The 10,866-nt window shown below is 38.4% G+C and overlaps 1 protein-coding gene across 1 annotated transcript in view; it reads left to right on the forward strand.

Annotated features, from left to right (window-relative positions):
* The window catches only part of LOC107084328 (3-hydroxyisobutyrate dehydrogenase, mitochondrial-like), a 42,911-nt gene that overhangs the window by 17,084 nt on the left and 14,961 nt on the right, over nt 1-10,866 (forward strand). The window contains exons 5-6 of the mRNA XM_015374122.1: nt 7,215-7,348; nt 8,508-8,584. Coding sequence (XP_015229608.1) covers nt 7,215-7,348; nt 8,508-8,584 — 211 coding nt within the window. The remainder of the gene's footprint in view (nt 1-7,214; nt 7,349-8,507; nt 8,585-10,866) is intronic.

A 10,866-nucleotide genomic window follows, 5' to 3' on the forward strand; every position in this document is an offset into this window, starting at 1 on the left:
TGAGCTGCTACAAGGGGTGTTCACTCCATGATATGACGTCAGTAGCGCATTGTGTTACTGCATCGGGTATTGACTGAAAGGTTGTACAATTAGCAGGTATCTAATCTAAGTGGTGTGTGGCTTCTAATCAGCCTTTTTCGTTTATCAAACCAATTCCTTAAAAAGATTAATGGTATCAGACATTGTGTCTGCTTTGTCTTTCTTCCATTCTAGCTTTTCTTCAGGCTGAGGTTATTTTATCTTCTGATGTAGCTAAATGAAGGTGATTATTCTTACCCTAACAAAAGAGATTCTCTAAATAAAGCACTAAAATGTATACCTTAGAGAATGAGTAGGAAACATTATAGGTAGGCATACATGTCTAGTGGTAATCTTAATAATCTATTATAAGTATCTTAAGTTTTAATCAGATTATTTTCTTTTTTGATTGATAAAGGTTAGAACTAACCGGCCATATATGAACGATAGAGAATACAAATTTCCTCAAGTTAGAAACTTGAATGCATTCATCTCTGTTTCGAGGTCATGGCCTCGGAAAAGAGATTGCTCTGATAAAGTGAACATAACCTCTAAAATCCTGCAACATTTTAAACCAGTAGGGAAATGTAACTGCAGTAGCTCTGTTTCAACCCATAGAGGTCAGTGCTGAGGTTGGTTTTTAGCCAGATATTGCAGAATTAATACATTTAAACGGAAATGTCAAGAATTGCACAATAACATAAATATGGCACCTTTAAGGCCTAATTCATAATGCATTTATCTAGTTTTTCTGCAAAAAAAATTGTTTTGCTGTTTATGCTTTAAAGAGTTTATACATTTTTAACAAAGTTCCCAGGTGTAGGGGAAGAAACAGGCCCGCTGCATCAAAGCCTTCACCATATTAAACAATAATATTGTATTATTTGCCCTTATAGAGCCTATGTATATTGCTCCTTATGTCCAATTAATGCCTCAGTTTTATGCTCATTTAACAAAATATTTAGTCTAAGGTTATAAAACTACATTAAAAGCTTAAATGATATAAACGATTTTAAAAATGATAAAGATAGGGTTCCCATAACTAGAGCTTTCTCTGTGGCTACCTTCTCACTTGTAGTACTTTTTGTGTTGCATCTTATCTAACAGATCTACTTTAATTTTAACGTACCGCTAATAAAAAGCGGCTACTGGTTTTACATGCTCCTCATAACCCTGAGACACAGCCTCAGAAGCTCCAAATGACGCCTTATTGGCTGCCAGCTTCTGGAAAATGCACCTGTTCGTGTCGCATCCTGCACATGTACTTACACACATACTTGTTTTGTACTTGCACCACTTCAGAGAGAGCAGAGCTTTAAAAGGTCATACAGCTGGCGTAAATTGCCTTGGTTGATTCCTTTGCAAATAATCAAAGAAGTGCTAATGAACCTGGTTTTCATTACAATTAGACCAAACCAGGGTTGGTTCTGATGTACAGTTCCTCTAACACAACCAGTTTCCATCTTGTAGCACAGTCATTGAAGCCTGCTGTTGAACATCTGTCCTATTAGAGTTTGACTCTACAAGTAGATTTCCATTCATAGAGGACTTCAGAGCCCCAGGCTATCTTGCATGGGCCACACACAATCATAGACACACAAGACCTTTTTATTGCTACTTCCATTTTTTTTCCAGTTAATTCTCCAAAAAGACATTTAATAGTGTATTTTAATTACTAGACAGGCAATCTTTTTGTGGCTTGGAGAGAATTGGACTTGGATGTTTTTTGGGTGATCAAATCCCATTAATCAGTCAACCAAATCTCTCCTACTGCAACATGGGTTAGAGGAAAAAGTGACCGAATTAAGTGTTGCTTTCCCATGAGATTTTCTCATTTTCTTTTGCCCCAAAGGTTGAATATCATATAAGTGGTTTCATCTAAAAGTTCCTCATGTTTATATTTTGCTACAGCTGAAATTAATTGGTCACATATACCATATTAAGAAAAGACTTCTTTTCTGACATTAAATCAAACATCCCCAGTTTAAGTTCAGTTAATATTTACATGTTAGATGTCAAAGTAATGAGTTGGTTTTTATAACGTTTTATTTTTTTAATTGGTTTACATACTGCAATGCATTGTTACTTACAGCATTTTGCAGCATTTCTTTAAACTTAACAAACTTTGCTATCCTTCTGTGAGCTGTTGGTTTGCTGGAACTACAGCTCATTATTCCTGACGGAACTGATTTGACTGAGACGGATTTGAAAGTGACTTCCTTTTTAATTCCCTCTTAAGTCTTCCAATAAATATTCTATGGGACTGAGGTCCGGATTTTGATAGTCAATCTAAAAAGTAGACTTTTTTTCTCCTTATACCAATTTGTAACAAATTTAGCCCTATGCCTTACGTCATTACCCATTTTGAATCATTTTTTTTTTTTTCCAAACCGTCCGATTTCTTGCCGATTCCTTGACATTTCTTAAATATTTCAACATATTGTTCTTTTCAAACGCACATGTTCTTCCTGCAGCAGAACACCCGTGCATCATGGATTTTAGCACCTCCGTTTACATCATTGGGATGGTGCTCTTAGGCTTGCAAGGATACTCTTTTTTTTTTTTTTTTTCCTCCAAACACTTTAACTTCACTTTAATCTCAAGTGCAATCATCAACTGTTACTTGACTTTTTTTTATTTTGGATTACTGACTGGTTCTAGGATAAACAATACTTACAGAGTTTAATGGTTCTCTCTCTGGCATCTTGGTTTATGATCATCATTTTTCCATGATGTCCCCTAAAGAAACAGTGTGCACCTTTTTTTTCCTTAAAATACTCCCATAGGTATGTTTCCAATAATTAAATTGCTTCAAATTAACCTAGAGAACAAATAAAAAGTTAATCTGATACGCAGATCTGTCTCTCTCTCTCTGTTACCTCTGACATAGTATAATTATCCTTACTGACCTAAAAAAGGAAACCTTAATAACCTAACCTAATAAACCTAATTTAGACAGGGAGCTACACTTTATAAAGTTTATGTGAAGTTTAATATCTCAAATGTTTCCTCTCTTCTTATGATCCTCTCTCCCTCTCTCATACACACAGACACACAGTCACACTCCTTTTCTGCTCCCCCTAGGGGGCGTTGTGCAGTTGTGCAGTACTAACGATTCAGTACTGTCACTTCTGCTGGGATGGATGAGCCGGCGGACCCAGCACTCGGGAAGCCTCATTAAGATTCCTCCTTAATCCGTCTCTGACAGGACGGGCCCAAGAATGGGAAGCCCCCTCATGCATGCACAATGAAAGCTCACACAGCGCGCAGACAGTACCTGAGCACCTCTTCTCTAATATGCTCCAGTCCGTGCACAATGAGCAGGTTCTATGATATGCTTAAAAATGCCTGCACATACACACATATACTGTTATGCTAATGATGTCTTATTCTTCCACCTACAAGAATCTTCCATCATCCTGGTGTCACTCCTTATAGAAATCCACTACAGATCATAAGAGCTTATTATGGGTGATTAGTTAATTTGAGGGCGGGTTGCTGGGAGGTAGAAAAAGAAAGATCGTTTTCTTACCCCACTCTCTTACTCTCCTTAGTGAGATATATTGATCAGTTCGTTGACTGTGTTATCAATAATCTCCTCTTTAGTCGTCGGCAAACAGTGATCTGCACTAATGAACCTGCACAGTTGTCACACAGCTCTGTGTGGGTGTGTGTTTTTGTATATGTATTTGCATGAGTGAGGCTCACCCTGCAGAAACACCACCAGAAAACAAAAGGGGAATGCAGAGCCTTGGAAAGGAATTACAACACATTTCGTCACATTGCTAGAGCAATCTTCAACATATTTTAAATAGATTCTATGCGATTGGAAAACAATGAGGCAGTGTAACATTATAAGAAAACATTTTTCCAGTTTTAAAAGAAAGCTGCATTTAGAGCCATTCCAGGGAGAGGAAACATCAGAAAGTCTTCTGTTCTGATGATACCTGAATTGGCTAAAAGCAATCTAAGAAGTTACTCTGTGAAGCATGGTGGTGGCAGCATCATGTTATGGCTTTCTTTATAATAGATGGAAGATGGAGCTAAATTCAGGCCACTTATGGAGAATATTTTTAGAGGTGCAAAAAACTGCTGCAATCTATTTAACATTCATGTCTTTCTGCAATTTATTTTCCTTTTAATCATCAGACTTGTTTTAAAGAATTTAATGTAAGGAGGCAATTGTTGAGTTATGCTGGATTATGTAGACGTGTGCCAAATGGAGTAAATAATATCCTACAGCAGTGAAAGATAGAGAAAAAATCTATTATTTATGTGGGCCGTATGTTTGTATGATTGGTGTCTGTGATGACCTTATGCTGAGCACATGGCAGCTTTGGCCTATAGGCAGCTGCTACAGCATGGGGCTTTGGGCTTCATTATATGGCCCTAATGACCTGCTGAAGGCTCAGAGCTGACAAACATGCACAGATATGAACAGCAGCGTCGTCAAACACTTGACAACAGGACAACCAATTAAAGGGGGACTGCTGTTTTTGTTGATGGCAGTGAAAATATGGAAAATAAATCCTCTCCTTTGTTTTCTCTGCTCTAAAGTCTATTGCTTTTTCTCTGGTAATTCCCGTTTTAATTATTAACACTCACATTATTAGGTTTCCACTGGTTAGAGGCCATTCATTAGAGCTTCATGGCACCCTTAAGAGGAATTTGGACTCCAGTTTTTTTCTGCATTGCTTTGCTCTGTGTGAAGAAAGCTGAACCATTTTTGGATAAGTTGAAATAAGGAAATAAAATGACTGTGTGAAAGTATGGACACAATATTAGCATCAAGGTATAATGCTTTTTGCTTCAGTGTTTTAAAGCCCCTTTGAGATTTGTGAAAAAGAACCAGCGTGTCCTGGAGCATGCAGCAGTTCAGCCCCTCCCTCACCCATTGCTGTTCACTGCAGGTCTAATAGCTAATAGAAAATTACAACATTTCAACATCACAAGAAAAACAAATGTGTCTGTTTGTCACAAGCAGTGTTTTCCATGTTCCAGATGACATTATTATAACCCTAATAATCAGAAATCTTTTTCTTCTCTCAGCAAAAACTGTGGTACTCTTATTCAGGGTTATTCTGCAAGAATATTAGAATAGCTTTGTAGTATTCTTTCTTAAATTCCTTGGAAAACACCGGAATGCATTCCCTTTTCAGGACTTGCTTAATTTCTAAATTTAGAGGGAATCTATTAAAGAATCAAGAATTTGTCTTCATGAAAACCATATCAACATTTTGCAGAGAATCTAAGCATAAACAGGACACATAATGCACAGACAGAAAATAATACAAAACAACTCTTAAAAGAGATGAATGGATGGATGGTTTATATTTATTAGCAAAGTGACATGCTGTAGTTACTATTAATTGGAATGTTTCTGACACATGGAGGTTAAAACATCTTTTTTTTCCCCCCTTAGTAGTGTACTTGAACACCAAATGAAAACAGTAAAAAAAATGTTCATACATTTCTTTATTACCCATGTAAAAAGTCTTGATGAAACCTGTAATAGTTTCTCTTCTGCCTTTTGAAATGTTTTTGTATTTGTACCGTCTTTGGGGGTAAAATGCACCATAGTTTTACACAGAGTTTCCAGTAGGTGCCAATAAATTTCACTGTCTCATGTTTATAAAAAAATACAAAAGTACATGTAAAAGTCAATTTCTAAGGCATAAGTTTATTGGCTTTGCAGTTTGTGTTGCTTTTATGTTGAATGTTTTTAAAAGAACCCTTGACAGGTTGATTGACATTAGTTGGTTCACAGGTATTACTTAGCACATGTTTAAATCCAGTTGATCACTTGCCCTTAAGGACCAGAAAGCAGAGACTGTTGGTTCCTTAGACCCTCGGGGTCAGAGCAGCATTTAGAGTACAGATCCATGGGGCTGGTTGGGTAAAAGCATTGAAAAGGGGTTATTTTTTGTATTAGGGACCACTTTGAGCAGGGTGGGGGGATGAGGGTAGGTGGGATGGAATTGCCTCCTACAACATGGCATGCTCCTTAAGCCATCAGGCATGGGGAGGGACGCCTAATTGAACATGATAAAGTGTAAAGTTAATTACCCCTCATGCCTGTCACTGATACCCCCCCAGAAGGGGGGGCTGTCCCAAGGCCCAGCTGTTTGTGTGTACGTGCATGGAGTGGTCTGTGCAAATGTGAGAGAGGAGGGGGGGGCGAGACAAAAGGCAAGGGTTCCCTCGGGGGTTGTGCAATGGATGATGGCGACAATCGCCTTTTAAAGATAGCTGGGTCCCTCTGGTGCACCGCTACTTAACACGTCTGTCTCATCACAAGTCCCACATGCACATACCAAACAGTACAAAGGGGGCATAATAAACAAAACAAAACATAACAGCTCAGGCAAGTGTTTCAGGTTTTAAACCTTTTTTTTAAATTATTGTTTTTCTTGGAGGAAATGCAGTTTTTCTTTATCTATTTAAATCTGCAGCCAGCCCTTTGAATCCCAAGGTTCCTATGCATTATTAAAATGTGAAAAGTTTATTATTATTGCTAATTATTTTTCCGGAACATTTCTTTATAACAGAACATTTTTGTATTTTTTATTAGACATACATGTATAACGGATATATATGCACATTTTTTCACGACTTTGTGCTATACCTTCCATCAGTATGTTGATTTTATATTCATTATTCTAAACCCACTGAGTGCCTGTGGTTGTAATGGTAAAATTCAGATTTATTTCTCTTTTACATTGGGAAAAAAATGCCCAAAAAAGTGAATATTTTATAAGGATTTAACTGTTCTACACAAAAATATTGCATTTATTTATTTGAAAGTGTTGTTTTGTTTGTCAGTTTTGAAAAAGAACATAGAAATCTAGACATTTAAAACATTTAGACAAAGAACTTTTATCTTTTTTTGGCTTTTAGCTTGCTCCTTATTAAGTTCTCTCACAGCATCTCTTTTGATCTTCAGGAGTTAAAAATATTTTTAACTTCATCTATAAGTCCCAGTGCCTTTTTTTTTTTTTTTTAGAAACAATAATCCTGATGTATTATATCAAAACGTAACGATTTCAAGTATAAATGTATGAAAGCTCTACATGAAGCAATCTGTGTTTTCTGTCTCTAATAGCCATTCAATCTGTTTTTGGCTTAACCCCCCCCACCCCAATGTGTAAGTCTGCTGAAATGAGATTGTAGTGTTTTTTTTTGTTTTTTTTTATCAGGTGTTGGAGCTGCCAGTATGGCCAAACTGACCTTCATGGTTGGTGGACTGGAGGAAGAATTCCAGGCTGCAGAGGAATTATTCACCTGCATGGGTGCTAATGTTGTATACTGTGGACAAGTCGGCTCAGGACAGGTAAAGAAATCTGCTCATTAAACTCAACACATAGATTAACATGTATTAAAGAGCTTTTTAATAATTAATAATGCTTTTTAATGATTTAGGGTCCCTATGAAACCTTATCGATTTAGCCAGTGTAGAATCTTCTAAAACGCTGGCATTACCTGAACTTTTTATGTATTTTTTTCAATTTCGGGTGTATACATAGCGTATTCATAATGAGTCCAGAACTTATGTCCAACGACAGCCTAAATAATGCATAATGCACGACAGCATAATGCCCATGAAACAATGCACAAGCCGGTGTCCTGAGGGGGGCAGCGATCCGCCCGGAGGCACCCGGCCTGCATAAAAAGATGTGTTTGATTGCGGAATTTACCTGGCTGCTGTTTACCACCTGCCAAAAAAAAAGAAATATAGCAAAAGAAAAAAGAAAAAGAAGGAAAGAAAGTTTGCAGTCACAGCAGTTTAGCATCATGTCTGCTAGGAAGTTCGTTGGTCATGGCCGTGGGCATGAATGCAGGGAGGATCCATCACACTCACCTTCTCACTCCTCATATGATGGGGATGAAGTCTGGAGGAGAACTGACAGTTTCCTCCCGTGAACCCCCTTTTATACCAAAACACTGCCAATACGCCATTATAAAGTAGCTGTAAGTTAGAGACACTTTCAGCAGTCCTCTGGAACATGTCAAATATGTTGATATGCGTTGGATATAAGTTCTTGATAAGTTACGCATTAGTTATGCACAAGTTACTCATAGGTTTTGGATAAGCTAGACACCATGACTTATGAGTAACTTAAAATTGATGTATGTCAACTATCAAATAACTTACCTGTAACTTATGGCCCACGTATGGCATATGCTGGCATACGTCGAGAAATTTTGAGCCTGCTTAAAATTTCTTGACGTACTTGCCATATGTCGAAGTGTGCCAGCGTGCTTCAGCGTACTTCACCATGCTAATAACTTACACAAAACGTAACTTATCCTGCGTATGCCAGGGTTTTGCCAGATTTTCCGTATGCATACGCTGGTCTAAATCGTCAAGGTGAGACGGGGCATCAGTATCCAGATTCAGACAGCTTTTGCACACTGAAGTTCCTCACTTATTTATAGTTAAAAGAACTTTCTTTGTATCTGAAGTTTGTTTCTGTTTCTCAATACTGCAGGCTGCGAAGCTCTGCAATAATATGCTGCTGGCCATTGGGATGATTGGGACTGCAGAAACCATGAACCTCGGCATCAGGTAGCTGAAGCAAATGCTATGCTAACCGGCTCGAATCAATGTAACATATCGCTCACTTTGTGGAGTAAGGATTTATGAAGATCAGAACATGGAAACATATGTGAGAACTTGGTATTGATTAGTATGAGCTTCTCACAATATGATAACCTGGATTAAAAATGCCAGCTTCAGACAGAAATACGGTGACCAAATAATTGTGTTAAAAAGTGTATGCTGCTAGCCAGTGCACAAGAATGCTAACTGATAGAAAGGTATAATCTTTCTCAACTATTTTTTTCAAATAATAAAAAATAGTTTAGAAAAGAACGTTTTAAAATGTTTGTCCATGTGTTTGTGTAGTTTATGGAAGTGCATAGAGTTCAACCCCTCCCAAAGTCAGAGCAGCCCACCCCTATTAGAGCAAGACGGATGAGGGGGTGGATCCGAAGTCTGATTTACATCTGCTGATGGAGCGTTAGCTTGGATCCCACCACACCCCTGTCACGAAACTGCACCTAGAAATCCCCTTAGGACTCAAGTGTCATCCATATAGGGACTCTTAGACCATTTGCTAAAGCATGATGGGATATGAAGTCTTAAAAATAAAAAATCTTTCCCGGATTTAGTATGTAGTTTATCTTGAACCAGTTTGTTGAAAGAAAACTTTTTCTTTTGACAGATTTTATTTATACTAAAGCTATTTTATATATATATATATATATATATATATATATATATATATATATATATATATATATATATATATTAATGTTCAATTCAATTTAATCCTATAGCCAATTTACAACACATGTACAACTAGATCATACAGACAGATAGGTTAAAAGTTTTCTGTCTCAGGAATCATTGACATCAAGCATGCTTTTAGCAATATTGGAGAGGAGAAGTCCATTTTAACAGGAAGAAACCTCCAGCAGAATCAGACTCGGTGTGAGCTGCCATCTATTTAGGCCAACTGGGATTCAAGGAGACAGAAGCAGACATACAAGAAGGAAGCAGGGATACAAAAGGTTAACCAGCCCAACAGACAGCCCAGTCCTGGAAACACAGAGCCAGGCAGACGAGCGCCCAGCCAGTTTCCATGTCGGAGCATGAAAGAGAACCCACACAGATAATCACAGTCAGAGAAACAAGACTACACTGAAAATCGGGCCAAGCTCAACATCTATAAACAAAGGTGTTGATGGCTGATACGTCTCTCTGGGATGGTGTCTCAGCCAAACAGGGACAAACCTGATGACGCTATGAATCTATGATGAGAAAAAGCAGAGAGAGCATCAAGTTAGATATGGAATTATCAAATACTGCAAAATGGGAGAATATAGATAGAATGAAGCAGAATGATGAAAAAGGGGTCCCAATGTCCTCCACCAGTCTAAGCCTATAGCAGCAAAACAGATGGCTCATAATAACCTGATCGACTCTAACTATAAGCTTTATCAAAAAGGAAAGTTTTAAGCCTTGCCTTAAAAATGAGCAGGGTTTCTGCCTCATGGGCTCTAACAGGTAGTATATTCCATAGAGGGGGAGCCTGGTAACAAAAAGATCTGCCTACCAATTATACTTTTAGAAATTCTAGAAAGCTCTAGTAAACCTGCAGATTGAGAGCGAAGGCTCTTTCCCACTGAAAATACCGGGGTAACGCGTGTTTTACAAATATGGGTCGACCCACTAACAATCTGCATTTGGCTCCCTTCCCATTTGCAAAAAACGCTGCCTCTGACCCCTCGCTGGCAAGCTGCGTTGCCTCTGTCCCCCCACCGCTGCATGTCTGGTGACACCATCACGCTGGGTTATGCTACGTTCACACTGCAAGCAGCAGAGGCAGCAGATGCAGCTAGTTTACATGCAAAGTCAATGGTTGATGCGCATCTTGGCGCAGCAAAAGGTCCCACACCATGTTTGGAGTAGCTGGAGCTTCTGAGCATCTGACGAGCACGACGCTCTGCAAAAGCAGCAGCTGCTGCAGTTGGAAAAACTGAAAATTTCGACACGCCACATCAGCCAATCAGAGAAGCTGATCTGGGAGCTAGCACAGACAAACACGGAACAGCTGATGCTGATCACTATGATCACTCCTCTGAAACAGTTTATTAACACCTATAATAACTTAAAATTTCGAAACCTGCCAGCAAAGTATGTTTGATTTTTATTATTCTGGTGCCTGCAGTTTGGATTACGTACATGAAAAACGCCTTCCAATCACAGTGAAGAGTAGCGGAAAACGCAAATAGCCGACTGGGCCAGAGGCTTCTGTTGAACGGGATTCCTAATGACGTAGCACC

Source organism: Cyprinodon variegatus, unplaced genomic scaffold (assembly GCF_000732505.1).
Source record: "Cyprinodon variegatus isolate N-32 unplaced genomic scaffold, C_variegatus-1.0 Scaffold98, whole genome shotgun sequence".
NCBI classification, from domain to species: domain Eukaryota; kingdom Metazoa; phylum Chordata; class Actinopteri; order Cyprinodontiformes; family Cyprinodontidae; genus Cyprinodon; species Cyprinodon variegatus.